This window comes from Medicago sativa, chromosome 2 (assembly GCF_051527215.1).
Source record: "Medicago sativa cultivar Bolivia chromosome 2, Bolivia_mono, whole genome shotgun sequence".
Classification (NCBI taxonomy): Eukaryota; Viridiplantae; Streptophyta; class Magnoliopsida; order Fabales; family Fabaceae; genus Medicago; species Medicago sativa.
Window position 1 is genome coordinate 48,809,281 of NC_140750.1, and position 18,688 is coordinate 48,827,968.

Below are 18,688 nucleotides of genomic sequence, written 5' to 3' on the forward strand. Positions count from 1 at the left end.
AATGAAATATAGAGACTCATACATAATGGTCGGTTGAGAGGATATGTCAGGGAGCGGGTTGAGGGCAGCAAGAGGCGTGATGACGAGCCCTGAGATTCGGACGATAAGAAAGGCGATGTAGAAGGATAGTCGGGTGAATGCCATACTTTGAACACAATATCCCGTTGTTACGTAAGAGGATGCGAAACTAGATCTTCTAGAAAAAGATATGTTAGACAAGTGATGTTCTTAGATGACACTCACGACACAGCCCAAAAAGATGAGCCCGAGGTATCCTTCACCACTAAGGATAGAGAAGACGTCCTACCTCACGCAGATGACCCCATGGTCATCACCTTGCAGATTTTCAACTGGAACGTGAAAAGGATCCTGGTAGATACTGGTAGCTCTGCAGGCGAACAGGTACACGTGAGAGGTCACATTACTCTCAATACACCCTTCGACAGTGGAGCTGACACCAAAACCATCTGGGTTAAATATTTGGTAGTAAACTCTCCAGCTTCTTACAACGTGATACTGGGATGCCCCTCTTTCAATTTGCTGGGGGCTTTCCTTTCCATAAAGTATCTCATCATGAAATATCCTCTAGAAAATGGGGGTGTCGAAACTATCAAAGGAGATCAGAAGATAGCCAGAGAATGTTACCACAACAGTCTCAAGCTACAGAGAGATCTGAAGCGCCCTATCATCGAGGTCGCCCATAGCGTGTAGATGATAGACCTTGATCCCCGTGAAGAATACCAGTTGGAGCATTTAGAGCCCTTCGAAGATTTAAAGGAAGTACTGATTGGACCCCATCCTCACTAGATAACAAAGATCGGTACCATCCTAGGCGAAGTGGAGGAACATGATCTGATACAACTGCTTAAGGAGAACCAGGACCTATTCGCTTGGAAGCCATCCGACATGCCGGGGATTGATCCAAGCATCGTCTGCCACCATCTTGCCATCCAGCCAAGAACAAAGGCCATAACACAGAGAAAGCAAAAGATGGGCGAGGAAAGAAGAAAGGCGGTTGATAAAGAAGTAAAAAAATTGTTGGAAGCCCGATTCATCACCAAGATCAAGTACCCCACATGGCTGGCGAATGTAGTTATGGTGAAAAAGTCTTCCGGAAAGTGGAGAATGTGTGTTGATTACACTGACCTCAACGCGACATGCCCGAAGGAGCCGTAGCCGCTCCCAAACATTGATCGCCTAATAGATGGCACCTCCGATTACAAGATACTAAGCTTCATGGATGCCTACTCTAGATTCAATTAAATAAAGATGGACCATCTGGACGTCCCCAAGATAATTTTCATGACAAACAACAAGAACTACCATTACAAAGTCATGCCCTTTGATTTAAGGAACACCGATGCAACCTTCCAGCGGTCCGTGGACACCATCTTTTCCAAACAAATATGAAGAAACCTGGAGGTATATATATCGACGATCTCGTGGTCAAAACTTCCGAAGGTAATCCTCATCGCATCGACCTTTCTGAAATCTTCAACCAAGTCAGAACCTACAACATGCGAAATTCTCTTTCGGCGTGCAAGTTGGGAAATTCCTCGGCTTCATGCTTACTAATCGAGGAATCGAGGTTAATCTTGACAAATGCCAAGCTGTTATTGATGTGAGGAGCCCATCCAGCCTAAAAGAGGTACAACAACTAATTGGGCGCCTAGCTGCTGTTTCCCGTGTCTTATCATGCGGAGGCGACAAGGCCTTTGCATTCTTCTCCTCAATAAAAAAGAAAGAAAAGTTTGAATGGACGCCAAAATGTGAAGCAGTTTTCCGCCAAATTAAGACTTTTTTATGCACCCCGCTGGTGTTGATTCATCCCAGCAAAGGTTACACTCTCTTCCTGTATTTATCAATATCCAATAACGCCATGAGCTCCGTTTTAGTCCAAGATTCACCTGAAGGTGAGAAGCAGGTTTATTTTGTTAGCAAAGTATTCAACGGTGCGGAACTGAGATACCAGAAAAAAAAAGGCTTGCCCTGGCAGTAGTAACAACGGCAAGAAAACTCAGCCCATATTCCAATGCCCTCGAATCATTGTGAAATCAAATTTCCCTATCAAACAAGTATTGTGAAAACCAGACCTGGCGGAGAGGATGGTGGCGTGGTCCATCAATTTATCTTAATGTGACATCCAGTTCCTGCCAAGATGAAGTATCAAATCTCAAGTGTTGGCAGATTTCCTAGTAGAATTTACATCACCCACTGAAGAGACAGCCCCCCACGTCAGGCTGTTGTTTGTAGACGGCTCCTTTAACATGAAGGATGCATACTCTCCAAGATACCCACCACGTCACGTTCATATTCACTCAACTTCTCAAATTCATATCCCACAAGGGAGGCGGGCTGGTTATTCCAGCGTAAGGGAAACTTCAACTCGCCGTCAACTCTCAAGGCGGCTTTGGTGCACCCAGTGGCACCATAAACCCTTAAGAACGTTCCTTGCCAGTTTTTCAGGTTGGAAGCGTATGTGGGAGAGAGACTCTTACTGGCGTGAGAAGAAATGGAAACCCAATACAGTTTGTTCACCCCCTTTGTCCCTTTAAATTGCAAGAACACTCCCACTGTAGGATCAGGCACGAGTCCCTCACACAAGACCTTGAAATCCCTAATAAAAGGCCAACTGTTGAAAATGTTTAGCACCTCTTCCTCAAAAGATGTGAATGGGAACTTCACCAAAAGTTTTCCATCAAGACGGCATACATATGGAAAATCTCATCCTTCATGCCCGGAGGGCGTTGCAAAGAAACATTCTCGCCTGGTCTGTAGGCTTCAAAAATCACATCTCTCTCATCGCCGGTCGACGAAACCTTCAGCTTACTTCTAAAAAAATTAATGCGCTTCAGATCTGGGTAGCAGGTATCCACGCGCATGACGCCCTCAACAAACTTCTCGTCGTCATGCATTATGCAGCGAATTCCACTTCTCCTATGTTGCGGTCCTGAGGAAGAGTAAAGCACGCCACAATCACTATCTGAACTATTCCCCCCAAAGCTATCCAAACTAGTGGAAAAAAAGGGATGCCCAAAATATCCATCCTCAAAGACAACCCAATCCATCTTTGCGTCGGGACGCTTCGCATACTTAATACTTTGATTCCACAACTCTTTCTTTTCCTCGGTGGTTAAAGATGGGATTACCCTATCCAAGTCTTCACACTCCCTAAGTAAAACAATTGCTACCACGACACAAATAGCACTAAACTTTGAAATAAAGGCTCAGATAGGGAATTACATTAGGAGTGACAAAAACGGAAGCGCGAAATCAACAAAGAGGAAAGCAACCACCAAGCAGGAGGAGGACAAACAGGGAAGAAGCACCTGCAAATGATAGAAATGAAAACGGAAAAGTACAGAATAAATGTGGATTTAAATAGGCCAAAATCGCGCCTTGGGAACTGCAATTGATCATCGGACGATGGGTGACACGTGTCGAAATCGCCCGTCCCCGAGACACGTCACCAGGAAATGGAAGGCTATCACAAGATGACCGTTGGATCTGTCAGGTAGGCGAGCATCGCCCTTGCCCTCTGCGCCGGGACGATCCCGCCTCCCAACAAGGCCTAAACGCCAACAAAATGCAAGGAGCCAACTAAATCATTTTGCCTCGTCCTGAGTCTTTGGGGGGCTCGTGGACCAGGGAAGCCTGGGAAAGGACATACGCCTTTAGAATAATATAGCTAAGCACTCACCTCATGGCTAAAAACCACACATATCCAAACGTATCTAGCATCAAACCACTTCGCCTTGTCCCAAGACTCGTGCTTGGGGGGCTTGTGGATTGGGAAAGCCCGAATAAGGGACGAAGCATCCTAAGCTAGGGCCAGCTCGCCCTCCGTATAAGGCATAGGGGTCCAACACACCCCTTTCCGTGCCACCATTTGCGGGATCACCTAAAAGCCTTCTGGAAGCTATCCAGAGCTTGCGGAACACGCTCCAAAACCTTAACCCTAGAGAATTCAACGTCTAAATAAACGGAAACGCTAGCCCATAACTGACTATAAATACTTACTTTGAGAGCTCACTCAAGGCATGACATAAACAAACAATAACCCTAGTTTCATAGAATAATACTTCTGCAAGTACAATCTCGTTTGGTATTTTCCCCTGCCTACCATGAAAGGCTAATAAATTTTGAAGATCACCAAAACATTTATATGACATATTTACTAAATTAGCGATGTCAATTGAGGGAGCTTTAGGGATAAATGTGACATGCTAATGTATCCAAGAGACATTTGATAATAGTTCTAATTATACGAATGGTTTCTTGCAACCTAAAAAGTGCTAAAATAATTTAATTTTAATTGACAAAACATGAGGTGTTTTACTTATAAAGTGATCAAATAGTTTTTGTTTATTACACTCAAATTAACGAGACAAATTAAAATATGGGTCAAATTGAGAAATTTGTTTATTCTTTGATCATCATTCTTTCCTTAGCTTTGGTTGTAACAGGCAACGGTAAGTTCTTTTTTTACAATAATTTCAAATTACTATTTATTATATACACAACCTTCAATCACCTTCTGGTCCTATTTTACACCACAGGTATTCCCATCTGCCAAACATATATGGATTGTCCAAGTGATATGTGCACCCGTCCCAAACATGCGTATTGCGTATCATATAAATGTCATTGTGTTTAAGCATAATAATTAATTAAGTTAAACAATGTTTTTATGTTACTTATGCTTATAATTTGTTTTGTATGTAATAGCTTTGCTACTTTTTATATATTGCCTTTATGAATAAAGGCAATATATAATTTTTCTACAGTAATAATTTATTATCAAAGGGAAGTGTAAAACAAAAGGGAAGTGTCATTAAAACAGCAAAAGATAAACCTGAATATTAGTTACAATTTTTTTAATTTTTTATTTATTTTTGGTCAATATTAGTTACAATTTTTTTTTTTTGAAGAAAAGACATAAACATATATAACTCATTTTCTAAAAATTAATGTTATGTGCATCATTTTCATGTCATTATCCCATGATAAATTTATGGCAATTGTTAATAATTAATTGTAAATATTTTTTTAATGGAATATATATACATGTATAAAGAAAAGAAAACATATGCACAAGAATAAAGGACCACCATATGTGACCCAAAATCCCACAAAAAAAAAAAAAAAAAAACCCAACACCATCCAAGAAAAAGCTAAATCACCAAAACATCAAAGAAATAAAACAGAAGAAACATCTATACATGACGAATGGACCAAGCCTACACAGCGAGAGAGATGTGACATAGGAAGCCAAGAAACATACTTGAAACCCCACTCAATGGCACCTTAATAAGCCTCTACACATAAAGGCTATAGCTCCAACATAGAAGATGCTCCACCATCCATCAATAGTGAGAACAAGGAAAACGAAAAATGTCGCCCAAAAAACCACTCGCATGAAGAGAACTGGATCTGAAGGACCAATTCCTGCACATCAAGAATCTTGCCGGAAAACATAAGATCATTACAGGCTATTGATGGTCGACACAACAATATGTCAGATGAATAAAAAACCTCGCGTAATCTAATTTCTCCAAGCGAAGCCCAAGAACCCCTAAAAAGACATATCAGGTCCCTTGGCAAGAATTCTGCTCTTTACCCAAACTGTTTTGCTCATTCCCAAAGTAAATGACATTTTTACCCTTACGTAACTTAACATGCGCTAGTGCAAAATGGTACGTGACTTAAGATAAGTAGCGTGACTTAACTCAAGCTAGTGTAAACTGGTACGTGACTTAAGATAAGTAGCGTGACTTAACTCACGCTAGTACAAAACGCTACGTAACTTAAGTCAAGTTACGTGACTTAAGTCACACTAGTGTTAATACTGGTTCAAAGCATTCACAATGAGTAGCGTGAGTTAAGTCACGCTAGTCTTAACACTAGCGTGAGTTAAGTCACGCTAGTTTTAACACGAGCGTGAGTTAACTCACGCTGGTGCTGGTGCTATGCACGCTGCAGACCAGACTGGCAGTGGCAGTAGCGGCTGCCTTTCATTCCCTGTTTAGTGAACATGCAATTCCAAGATAATGTTTAATCTTCTGCTGGATCCATTCTTTGTTTGCAAAAGTTTAATCTTCTGTTGATTTGGTTTACATTTTAATTCCAAATAATGTTTAAGTTTTGAGTACTACAATAAACTATAGGTGTCATTAATTTATTATTAATTGAGAGCTTAAAATACTTCACGAAAATTGAAGCTGGAGTATCCAAAAGGTAGTCATTAGCAGCTACTCATGGTTGTTGTTTCAGCAAAAGGGGTGCCTTGGAGTCATTGTTTAAAATTAACGTGAGTTAACTCACGTAGAAATTAATACTAGCGTGAGTTAACTCACGTAGAGATTTATACTAGCGTGAGTTAACTCATGCAGCGTGAGTTAACATGCGTAAGGGTATTTTGGACATTTACTTTGGGAATGAGCAAAACAGTTTGGGTAAATAGCAGTATTCCCTTGGCAAAACCCACTCTCAACCTAATAATCTAATAGTTGTTGGTCTATATGGTGAATAGGATTACGGGGGGGGGGGGGGGGGGGGGGGGGGGGGGGTTGAATGGCTTCGTAAAGAGGATAGGGAAGAGAGATAACACCGATATTTTTATAATAGTTCGCTCTTTCTCGTCCTCGATAGAGCTACATTTACTCTTCTTAATGAGTACGCCTTCACCAAGGTCACCCACTAATAGTAACAATGTTGAATACAATATATTTACAAGAGTTCCTTGAAATTAAACCTAATTCTTTAACCCATATGCAAACACTCCCACAAACTTCAAATACCCTTTGAATTTGGTGCTCCTTGAATCTTCGAATCCTAATTACCCGTGCACCCCTTCGAACTCTTCACTCAAGTCTTTGATGCTACGTCCGGTAAACGAATCCCCTTCGACTTCAAGAACGGTTAGAAAGACCCCCAAGACCTTTGGAGGTGGAATGAGATTATTCATTTCACTTTGGAGCCTTGATTAAGCCCAAACAATCTCCTTGAAAGAACCAAGTTACAATCCCTACTAGCACCCTAGCAAATCAATGTGACTCAATGTTCAAAGTGATTCTAACAAAATGTGTTTAATCTTGAATAATTTATAGACAAAACTGGATTAGGGGAGAATGATATGAAGAATGATGCGTATCAATGAAAAAATGAAACAATTCAAAGTGCCCAGGATGAAGATTGATATAATTCAAGTCATTGTGAATCGATTCAGAGCAAGTCAGAAACATTTTATGATACGATTCAGACATATATGATACAATTTAGTACTGAATTGGTTCAATATTATGTGAGTCGATTCACACGAAGTCAGAGACTCAATGTGATGCGATTCAAAAAACCGTGAATCGATTCAGACAGTGAAGACACGGTTTTAAGACACATGATATGCAATTTTCTTGAAACACAATGAATCACTTTGTACAAGAATGCTTGAAATGCTTGGGGTGCTTTTACACATTCTAAAAACAACCTATAACATAATCAACATGATAATTAGATAAAACTCATTTGATAAAAACAACATCATCAAAACTATAGCTAGAGGCTTCAATAGTCCTATACCAACCCTTAAGGGCCACCCCATAAGTAACAAAAAAAATATGATTATCAGACTTAAAAGAAGCCTAACAACACAACCTAAACCCACAAGATCATATATAACCCCACTCCATATGCAGTGTTGCTTTAGTTAGAACCCTATCTAGGTGAAGCTTCCAGAAGAGCACCTAGACTTTAGAAGGCGCCCAACTCTTCAAAACTAGCCCCAAGAGTTGGGACAACTCTGCCAACCTATCACCCCCCCCCCCCCCCCCCCCCCAAGCCACATTCTCGAGAAAGTCATAAGATGACCAAGTTGAGTACACTCTGTAACAACTCGTTTTTCGTTAGAATTATTTTATTTTTTTTATTATGTGTGTTTATATGTTCTTGTATATGATTATCTATCTCTGTGTGCATTTTATTCGGGATTAGTGGAATTTGACTTAAGAAGAGTATTTTTGATCATTTTAGACTCAGGGGTATTTTGGTCATTTGATGAGTAAGGGTAAATTAGTCATTTTAATGAGAAGGTTATTTTTAGTGTTTTAAGTGGGAATAATATAATTATTGTTACTAAGTTACTAGTGAGATGATGTAATTATTTACAGACGGTAATTATTCATTATTTTGACGGTTTAAGTGTGTAGTAACTTTGGTGAATTAGTTGGTCAAAATATTGAGCTCATTAAGAAAACTAGAGACTAAGCTCATTTGTGTAGTGACTATATAAACACAAGTCTTGTGAGAAAATCAGTCAGGTCATTACATTCATTCACTCATTTTTGCAAAACATTTTGAGAGAGAGGTAGAGAGAGAAAGTGAATCAAGAGAAGGGATAGAATAGAAGAGGAGCTAGAGAGAGAAAGCTTGGGATTGGAGGCTAGGAGCTAAATTGAAGCTAGGGTTTGGATTCTTGAAGATTAAAGGTAAGGGGGATAGTGCTCTTTCATAATTAATTCATGATCACTTATTTTCAATTACGGATTTAAGTGCTTTTGTGATGTAATTGTGACTAGTGTGTTAACCCGTGCATCGCATGGGGAGAAATTTTTCAAAATAATATACTATATCAAAACAGTATTAAACACTTCTCCAATCAATAAGATCGTTGGTCATCAATTGAAGCAAATTTTTAATATTTATCAAATTCAAATATGCCAAGTTTACAAGTTTCTCAAATCCAAATCCATCTTTTTATGTGCTTATATATGCCTTGTAAAAAAAAATAAAAATGTGCTTATATATGCAAATTAAACACTTGTGCCATCAATAAGATCATTGGCCATCAATTGAACCAATACTTAATTTTTATCAAATTTAAATAGGCCAACCCTCACAAATTAATCCAAGGACACCATTTTCTCTTACAAAAAATTACTTGTCTAATTTCCTGGTAAATATATAAAACTAAGTAATCATATAGTAATGAGCTTCCGTAGTTGCAGAATACTCGAGCCATAAAATCAATGTGGTGCTCTTTACGTTAGAATAAATCTTAAAAAATAGATTGTTTTTGCGATTATTCTTTTACGTTGAAATATTAAGAAATCCTAATTTTGGCAGCCCAATAGCATAGAACATCGTTGAACCAAAATATAAGCTACTAAACAACTTGGTGGCACAACACAACTGACACATCTTTGTGATTTGAAGTTCCTTAATATTATGAAACAATGAAAATGAGAAAAGAATCTTCATTATTGTGTAATAGAGGAAGTACAATCAATATATATAGCTAATCTAATTGTACTACACTTACACAAGTTGTACTACACTAAAGGAAAGTACAATACAAATGAACTATGAAGATTACTTGCACTGCAAGTTATTAGCTTTAGTGTTATTTCTATCATCTATTTGTGTAGTGTGTGGACAAAAGATTGTTGAAAGGCTGAGGAAGGAGAGCCTTTCTGAAAAAATCTGCTATCTGTTCCTTTGAAGAGATTGGTAACATTTTGAGAACATTGGATTGAAGTTTCTCCTGTACAATGTGGCAATCAATCTCCAAATCTTTAGTGCGTTCATGGAAAACTGGATTTGCTGCTATGTGATGGGCACTGTGATTGTCACAGTAAATGATTGGAGTCTTGGCACATTGGATCTGCAAATCCTGAAGAACATAAAGGATCCATTGGAGTTCACATGAAGCAGCTGCCAAAACTCTGTACTCTGCTTCATAAGAGGATTTGCTAACAATCAGTTGCTTTTCGGTTCTCCATGAAATGAGAGATTTGCCTAGGAAGAAACATTGACCAGAGATAGATCTTCTGGTATCTCTGCAACCTGCCCAGTCAGCATCTGAAAATCCTTGAAGTTGAAGAGTAGCATCTCTAGGGAAGAAGATACCACGACCAGGTGAACATTTCAGATACCTTAAAACATAGTTGTCAATAGCGCCGCGCTGCCCGCTTCGCGCCCGAGATAGCGGTTTTTTTGGCTTCTCCGCATTGAACTGGGCCGGTGCGTGTCAGATGGCCGATGCGGTCAAAAGCGGCCGCTATTAGCCGGTGCGGTGCGCGTCAAACGCGAGTAAAAGCGGCGCTACAGGAAGAAGGGGAAGAAATGGAGATCTGTGAGTAAGATCGTGGAATATGAAGATGTTTGTGGTTTACACACTGTTTCTGTCAAATAAAAGCAAGCAAATCGTAAAACTACAGGAAAAAGAATAAGAAGAGAGCGTGAAAACATGAAAGCAGATCTGAAAGTGGTGGCTGACGGCTGATATGAGAGAAAGAAACTAGGGTTTCATTCTTTTATTGTAGAGATTGGATTGGATTGGTCCAGGCCCAATGACCTAAGTTAATCAATTGGGCCTCTCTTTATTACCATATTTTTACTGTTTCGTTATATAAGTAAATAAAATGGTTCTAGAAAAAATGGTAACAATAATAAATATTAATAAATTTCATGTTTCATTTATGAATATTTTTTAGTTTACTATTAACATTATGAATATTTTCAGACATATTTCATAAATTAATTAGTTTTTTAATTTAACATTATGAATGTTGTATTATTTATTAATAATAGATCAATAGTGGTTATAAAAACTAATAGACCACTACTTGAGCAATAAAATAATAGTAGTAATATATGGTATTTTAGTATTTTCATGAATTTTGAGTAATGTTTAAGGTGTTTTAGTATTTTTTTTCTAACATTATAGTATTTTAATATTAAATATATTAATGTCCGCGTCATGAAATATCGCCCGCTTCGCTCCCGCATCCCGCGTCACGTCAATTTTTGGGGTGGCCGCGCCGCACCGCATTTCCGCTTTGACAACTATTGTAGCAGCATTAAATGACTTTGAGTAGGATTGCTGAGAAATTGACTCAGTTGTTGTGTGATGAAGGTGATGTCAAGCCTAGTAGTGTTAAGATAGAGGAGTCTTCCAATCAATCTCCTATAAGCTGGTATGTCAGGATAAGGTTCTAAACCATCATTATATAATTTGATACTGGGATCTGAAGAAGTACTAATGGGTTTAGAGTTGAGGAAGCCTGAATCTTCAAGAAGATCTAAGCAATATTTTCTTTGACAGAGAGATATTCCAGATGATGAATGACCAACTTCAATACCAAGGAAGTATTTAAGAATGCCTAAATCCTTAATCTGGAATGCATCATGTAAGATTTGCTTGATAGAAGTAAATTCCTCTAAAAAGTTTCCAGCCAAAATAACATCATCAACATAAACCAACAAAATGGTAAATGAGGAAGAAGTGAATTTGAGAAAGAGAGAATGATCAAATGAAGCCTGAGTATAACAACTGAGGAGTAATAAGGAAGTCAATTTCTCAAACCAATTCCTACTAGCCTGCTTCAATCCATAAAGTGATTTGTTCAGTTTACACACTTGAATGGGATTGGAATGTGAAACACCAGGTGGAATGACCATATATACATCATCTTGAAGTTCACCATGCAAAAACTGCATTGTTAACGTCAAGTTGGTGAAGATGCCATCTATGCATGGATGCCAAAGCAATCACAATCCTAATAGTAGTGAGCTTGGCAACAGGGGAGTATGTATCAAAGTAATCCAAACCTTCTATCTGGTTATAACCCTTTGCCACAAATCTTGCTTTATACCTCTCTATGGATCCATCAGCATGATGTTTCACTTTGTAAATCTACCTACAGCCAATAGGTTTGACAATTGGTAGTAAATCAACAATTGTCCAAGTGCCAGTTTTATTCAAGGCATTAATCTCATCTTGCATTGTTTTCCTCCAACAATCATGCTTGTTTGCTTCAGTGAAGGATTTAGGCTCAGTGTGAGTGTGAAGAGACATAGCAAAACAACAATGAGGATATGAAATGTTAGCATATGAAATATAATTAGAAATAGGGTAATGAGAAGTAGATGCATGTATGGAATTGGTAGTAGGAGTAACATAGTCTTTAAGGTATGCAGGTGCAGTTTTGGTTCTAGTAGAAATTCTAGTAGGATGAAGAGGAATGTCAGTTATGTTGGGTGAGGGAGGGGTGATATCAGGAAGAGGGGATGGGGAAATAGGTTCAGGAACACCAATGAAGAATGGAGAAGAAGCTGTGATATAGTGCCAATCATCAATGGCTGAAGAAGATGAAGTATTGTGATAAGGCATAATGGTTTCATGAAAGGTGACATTTCTATAGACAAAAATGGCTCTAGAGTGAATATCTAACAATATGTATCCTTTGTAACCTGATTGATATCCTAAGAAAATAGACTTTTTAGCTCTAGTTTGGAATTTTGTTCTGTGAGAGTGAAGTGTGGAAGCAAAACACAAACTGCCAAACACTTTGAAAACAACTGAATCAGGGACTTTGTCATATAAAACATAATAAGGAGATCTATGATTATGAAGAGGAGTAGTAACTCTATTGATCAAGAAAACAGAATGAAACACAGCATAAGACCAATAACAAGTGGGAAGTTTAGACTAAAACAAAAGAGCTCTTCCAACATTTAAGATATGCTGGTGTTTCCTCTCAACTCTGGCATTTTTGAGGAGTCTCAACACAAGACTTCTGGTGCAAGATACCTTTGGAACTATAAAAGGAAGGCATGTGGAATTCAGGACCATTATCACTCCTAAGAATTTTAGGGGTGATGTGAAATTTATTTTCAATAAGAGTGATAAATTGTTGAATGTGAAGAGAAACTTCAGATTTGGATTTGATTAAAATGGTCCAAACAAATCTACTATAATCATCAACAATAGTGATAAAATATTTGTGACCATGAATGGAGTGAACACCTAAAGGGCCCCAGATATCACAATGAAGCAATTCAAACTTAGAACTAGCATGAGACAAACTAGTGGAAAAAGGCAGTTTCTTATGCTTAGCAAATTGACAAACATCACAAATGGCTTTATTATCAGTGCGAATAGAAGGATACAAAGAATGCATCTTTGACAATCTTTGATTGAACAGATGCCCCAATCTAAAGTGCCAAAGTGCTGAATCAGGAATATGAGTTATAGAACTATTAATGAAAGACTCAGAAATTTTATTATGGGAAATATTACAATGAGAAACAAGGGAAACTGAAGGCTGTAAATTGAAAGTTGAAGGAGAAATCTTCAATTTGTATAGACTACCATGAAGGTCAGCCAAACCTATCATCTTGTGGGAAATCAGATCCTGTATAAGGCATTTATTAGGTATAAATTTGACATAACAATTCAAGCTACTGATGATTTTGGCTATAGAAATCAAATTGACTTTGAAATGTGGTGAATATAACACATTTGTGATATGAAATTGTGGGGAAAAAACAACAGTGCCAGCATAGTGAATGGTAACAGATGTCTTATTAGGTAAGTGAACATGAACAAGCTTAATAGGGTGATATGAAGTAAAATAATGCAATGATGAGCAGATATGTTCATTAGCACAAGAGTCAAGTAACCGACTATTAGATGAATCAGAAAGAGCACAAGAGAAGATAGTGGATATACCTGAGGGAGAAGTAGGAGGCATGGATGTGGATGGGAAACTTGGAGCAGAAGTAATATGTTTAGAAGTTGGTGTAGGGGTGGTGGAGCCTGAAGCAAGCAATTGAAATTGCTGAAGAAGAGTCACAAGATGATGATAATGCTCCTGAGTTAAACCAACAGATGAAGAATTGTCAATTGTAGAGTTCACAGGCTGAGTTGCAGCATTATCTGCATTTCCAACAGAAGCAGAATTTGCTGAAGAGTTTGATTTGTATGAATTGGGGTATCCATGATTTTGATAGCAAAATTCCATAGTATGATTGGTACGCTTGCAAAAGGTACAAAACCTAGAATAGTTTTTAGAACCAGCCACAACTTTTCCATGTCCAAAATGTTTCCTTGCATCAGAAGCATTGGCAAGAATGCTTTGATCTTCTGTCACAGCAGGAAGAGAGATAGAACCATTGTTACATTCTTCTTGCACAACCAAAGAGTATACCTTATTGATTGAAGGCAAATGATCCATTAGGAGAACTTGAGACTTAATCACATTAAAATTGTCATTCAAACCGGTTAAAAACTGTATAACCTGGTCCTTAATATGGTGTGACCTTGCTGAACGCATAGCTTCACAACGACAAGCAATAGGACACGTACAATTAGGCATAGGACGATGTGAATTAAGCTCTTCCCATAGAGTTTTCATCTCAGTAAAATACTCCAAAACATATTTAGATCCTTGCTTTAGGTTGTTAATGGAAGAACGTAATGAAACAATACGAATACGAACTACCTTTGATAAGCGTTCTTTTAGCTCTTCCCAAACGTCAATGGCGTTTTCATAAAAAACAAGTGTTTGAGCAATAGGCGGAGATACTGAATTGATCAACCATCAGTGAATAAGATGATTTCATCGTTCCATGCATCACGATTTAAATCTTCAAGCTATGGAATTGGAATTGCGCCATTGATGAACACGAGCTTGTTTTTCGCGCCAAGAGCATGTTGCATGGATCTACTCCAAGCCAAATAATTCGAACCAGTAAGAAGAGGAGTGACAATAACCGAGTTTGGACCTTCACTTGGATGGACATAGAACATTGAATCAGTGTTTTGCTGAGAAGTTTGACCTCGCGCCATTGATGAAGAAGAAGAAGAAGTTCAGAAAACGAAAAAAACAGAGTATCGAAGAAGAAGAAATTGGTGAATATACCAAGAATCAATGGTGAAATTGCAAGATACTGCAAGAATTTCAACCAGAAAACGAAGAAGAAGCAACAAATTGCAGCGGAAAACAAAGAAGAAAAACGGTTAGGATCGAAAAACGGTTAGGTTCAGAACCACTCTCAAAGAGTGGGCTCTGATACCATATTATGAAACAATGAAAATGAGAAAAGAATCTTCATTATTGTGTAATAGAGGAAGTACAATCAATATATATATAGCTAATCTAATTGTACTACACTTACACAAGTTGTACTACACTAAAGGAAAGTACAATACACAGGGGCGGATCTCTTTGGGGGCAGGCAGGTGCCATGGCATCCCCCAAAGTTTCCTTATATGCTATATTAGGTGTAACATGACAACCAGAATTCAGTTGCTGCAGTGGTATAGGGGTGCCGTGAATTGCTCTAGGGCGCCGGTTCAACACCTACGCGTCTCCTTTTTACATATTTTAAGTTCTACTTTTGCATATTGTATTTTAAAAAATGTTTTTGAGGGGATTCGAACCCACATCACGCATCTCCTTTAAGGACATTCCATACCACTTGGCCAGTTATTAACTATTGATATTATTTGAAACCATTTAATATATATTCCATAAAAGTTTGGCACCCCCAACAAATTAACTCAAGATCCGCCACTGACAATACAAATGAACTATGAAGATTACTTGCACCGTAAGTTATTAGCTTTAGTGTTATTTCTATCATCTATTTGTGTAGTGTGTGATACTTAACAATACTTCATCGGCATCAAACCTTTCAAGAGCATGCACATGCAACATATATGGTTAAGAGTATATTACTTCATACTCTTATTTGTTGACGTACCAACTCATCATACAAACTCTTAGTCAAAAAAATAAAAACTCTACAATTCATGAAGAAAAAAAATTACTTCATCTTCATAAATATCGCTACATTATATAAATGATAAAAAATGGATATGTTTATTTATTGCCATTTCACAAAATAATATCACTTATTAATATGCATAGACTAAATTCATCATCTTCTTATGGGGCCACTTTAAAAATATAAGAAAATGATATTATGGTGATGGCTCAATATAGTTTCCGTACAAAAACAACCTAACCCATCAAACATATCAATTTAACATAAGGTGGATGAATTTGACACTTTGAATTTGGAAATTAAAATAAAGGTTAGAATAAAATTAAAATGTAGAACAAAGAATCGAATGAGAGAAAATGAATTAAAGCACCTACAACATGTTAGATACAAAACGAAATACCAGCTCCATTCGATTCAATCCTTCCATTTGTAAACTTCTCATTTCTACCTCATTCCGTACATACTTTATCTGGCAAAAAAGAGTTCATTCACAACAAAAGTTACCAATTAAAGCACCTAAAATCAATGATCTGCAAAAAAAAAAAAAAAAAAAATGAACAAAAAATTGTAACAATGCATCTAAACTGCAAATGGAAGCTCTACAAAAAATGATTTGGAAAATGCAAAGCATAAAACATCGGTGGAAGAAAACAATATGAGGGCAGTACTGTGAACATAGAACGACACACATGCCAACAACAATTAGTTCGTTGATTTCTTTTCTCGAGGAGAGTAGGGAAACATTACCAATAATAGCAAATTTAAAAGAAGTAAGCATGGTTAGAAGCATAGTTTTGAAAACCGGCTCGGACCGGCCGGCCGAACCGGTCCGACCGGGAACCGGTGGGTATGTCGGTTCGAGCTTAATATCGGATCGGTCATGTAATTGACCCAGTGAAAACCGGTTAAACTCGCTAAAACCCGGATAAAACCGGTGACTCGGCCGGTTTTCCGAGCTAATCCGGTTTAATATTTTTTTTTCAAATTTATTATCATAATTAGTCATTTATTATTTCAATTAAGCAGAATTAATAGAAATTAAAACGGATTCCCATGCTAGCTGCATTTACGGATTACATGCTAGCTGCAATAAATGCTTTGACTTTGGTAGAAAAATCAAATAAATCAATCAAATATATGAAAAAACATGGGGAGAGTAAAACAATAAATTTTTCGTCTTTGAAATATTGCTATACAAATAAAATATTAATATATTGTATACGTTATTAAAAAAGATAGGGTCATGTTAACTTGTGCCCTTAGGGCACAAGATAAGGAACCCAAAAGTAGAAATATTCCCTCAAATTTTGTGCATTCTATTTATTATAAATTCAAAAATTCAATTGAATGCACACATTCCAACAAAAAGTTACTATGTTGGGTTCCTTATCTTGTGCCTTAAGGGCACAAGTTAACATTTCCCAAAAAGATATTAACATACATTCTTTCAATTTTTTTTATTAATATACATATTTGATGTCAGTTTTTTGGTTTTTAAGTGACCGAGTCATTAATTCAATCCGATTTAATTTGGTTAAATATCCATAAAAAAATTAATCGTAAGACCGAGTCATCTAACCGAGTTATTCGGTTTAATCCGATTCGGCCATGCGGTTCAACCAGTGACTCAGTGGTTCGACCATTAACTCAGTGACCCAGTACTCCAGCCGAGTCGATGACCGAGCCGAGTTTTAAAACTATGGTTAGAAGATGACAAATGGCAAACTTGCCAAAATACTTAGCTAGCTTTATTATTATCTATAGATTTGCATTAAAGTGGTGGTGTCAGATACCTTCAGGAAGCCAAGCGTAGCTGCGTTGAGAAACTACTAACTTCGAAGTCATCAACGCCGAAGCGGTTGCGGTATGAAACGGCAACATAGATTCCATACAGAAGCTCAATTCAACAGGACACCTTCACACACCAAAAATTCCACCAAAAAAAAAGTGTCAAAATCAATCATTTTCAGCTCCTTAAATTAACCACATTGCAATTGAATTAACACTAAATTCAGCACTATAAGCATGTAAAAAACAACGATTGATTCGTAAAAATGCTACAAAAGGAGCAATAATAGTGGTGAATTACCTGAATGCTGATTGTGATATAGGTTTATTGGAGGCGATTAGGAAAGAAGTGCGAGCTGATCTAGCTTCTGAAGCGAGACGGAATGCGGTGCGGGAGATGGAGGATGATCGGAAAATCGACCTTGCGGCGGTTCCGGGGACGGAGGCCATTTGGTTATCGGAAAGTTTTTAGGGTTTACGTAGGTTCTGCAAACGCAATGGTTTAGGATTCTACCAAACGGACATTATACCACATACCCCTACATTTAATCTTTTACCCCTACAAATCATTGAAAATACCAATTTTACCCTTTTGTCATCTAACTTCACCCCACACAAAATTCACCGGACAAAATTTTCCAGAAAGAATATTCAAATCAAAGTTTTCCATAGAGAGAAACATGTAAAATAATAGAATTGGAATTTGAATTTGCAGCGATGCAATTTGCTTTGCGACGGCGACAACAATTGTCTTTGGCGACGGGAAGAAAAAAGAGTTGCAGCCGCGATGGCAGCAAGCATGTTGTGCCATCCTGCTTTTGCAGTATATTAAACCCTACAAAACACAATTCTTACCGTGCCGGAAATGTGAAAGTGGCTGGATTTGTTAATTTTTTTGAAGTCATCAGATCTGTTAATTTAGTGAGGGCGATAATGATTTTAAATTTAGTAAAATTAATAGATTTTCATGTAATGAATACAATTTAAACCAGTTAGCAAAATATTGTTCTTGGCTTGTAGGAAAACGAGGGTTACTACATGATGAACAGGAACGATACATGTAGGAAAACAAGGGGTACAATGAAAGCAAACTCTTGTGTTGGTGAAGAAGAATGAATGGTAACTTTTTTGTTTGGAGCAGAGACTATCATTCTTTCAACATATTCCTTCTTCAAAGTTTTCAGGAATGTCTGTGTCAGTTCTTCCTCATCAAGCCGAGGAGAAACACGGGCAGCTGCCCCTCTCCATCTCTGAGCATATTCACGGAAGGTTTCATCTGACTTCTGAGACAAAGACATAAGAGAATCCCTATTCGGCTTCAAACGGGTGT

General features: G+C 37.8%; 3 protein-coding genes and 1 long non-coding RNA gene across 4 annotated transcripts; 2 read left to right on the top strand and 2 right to left on the bottom strand.

Moving 5' to 3' along the window:
• The first annotated feature begins 222 nt into the window (after positions 1–222).
• LOC146947109 (uncharacterized) lies at positions 223–1,176 on the top strand. The gene is made up of 2 exons (XM_085748380.1): positions 223–693; positions 808–1,176. The coding sequence occupies exons 1-2, from the start codon at positions 223–225 to the stop codon at positions 1,174–1,176; spliced, it is 840 nt and encodes a 279-aa protein (XP_085604506.1).
• A 3,031-nt stretch (positions 1,177–4,207) lies between these two features.
• LOC146947110 (uncharacterized) lies at positions 4,208–4,881 on the top strand. The gene is made up of 2 exons (XR_015028307.1): positions 4,208–4,472; positions 4,560–4,881. It is a non-coding gene; the product is annotated as an uncharacterized LOC146947110 (long non-coding RNA).
• Positions 4,882–11,692: 6,811 nt separating this feature from the next.
• LOC146947111 (uncharacterized) lies at positions 11,693–14,629 on the bottom strand. Its single transcript, XM_085748381.1, has 3 exons — positions 14,530–14,629; positions 12,590–14,365; positions 11,693–12,423 (listed from the first exon to the last, which is right to left on the bottom strand). The coding sequence occupies exons 1-3, from the start codon at positions 14,627–14,629 to the stop codon at positions 11,693–11,695; spliced, it is 2,607 nt and encodes an 868-aa protein (XP_085604507.1).
• Positions 14,630–17,355: 2,726 nt separating this feature from the next.
• Positions 17,356–17,869, bottom strand: LOC146947112 (protein NUCLEAR FUSION DEFECTIVE 6, mitochondrial-like). Its single transcript, XM_085748944.1, has 2 exons — positions 17,660–17,869; positions 17,356–17,485 (listed from the first exon to the last, which is right to left on the bottom strand). Exons 1-2 carry the CDS (start codon positions 17,806–17,808, stop codon positions 17,356–17,358), a joined length of 279 nt encoding a protein of 92 aa, XP_085605070.1. The 5' UTR covers positions 17,809–17,869.
• Positions 17,870–18,688: the final 819 nt, after the last annotated feature.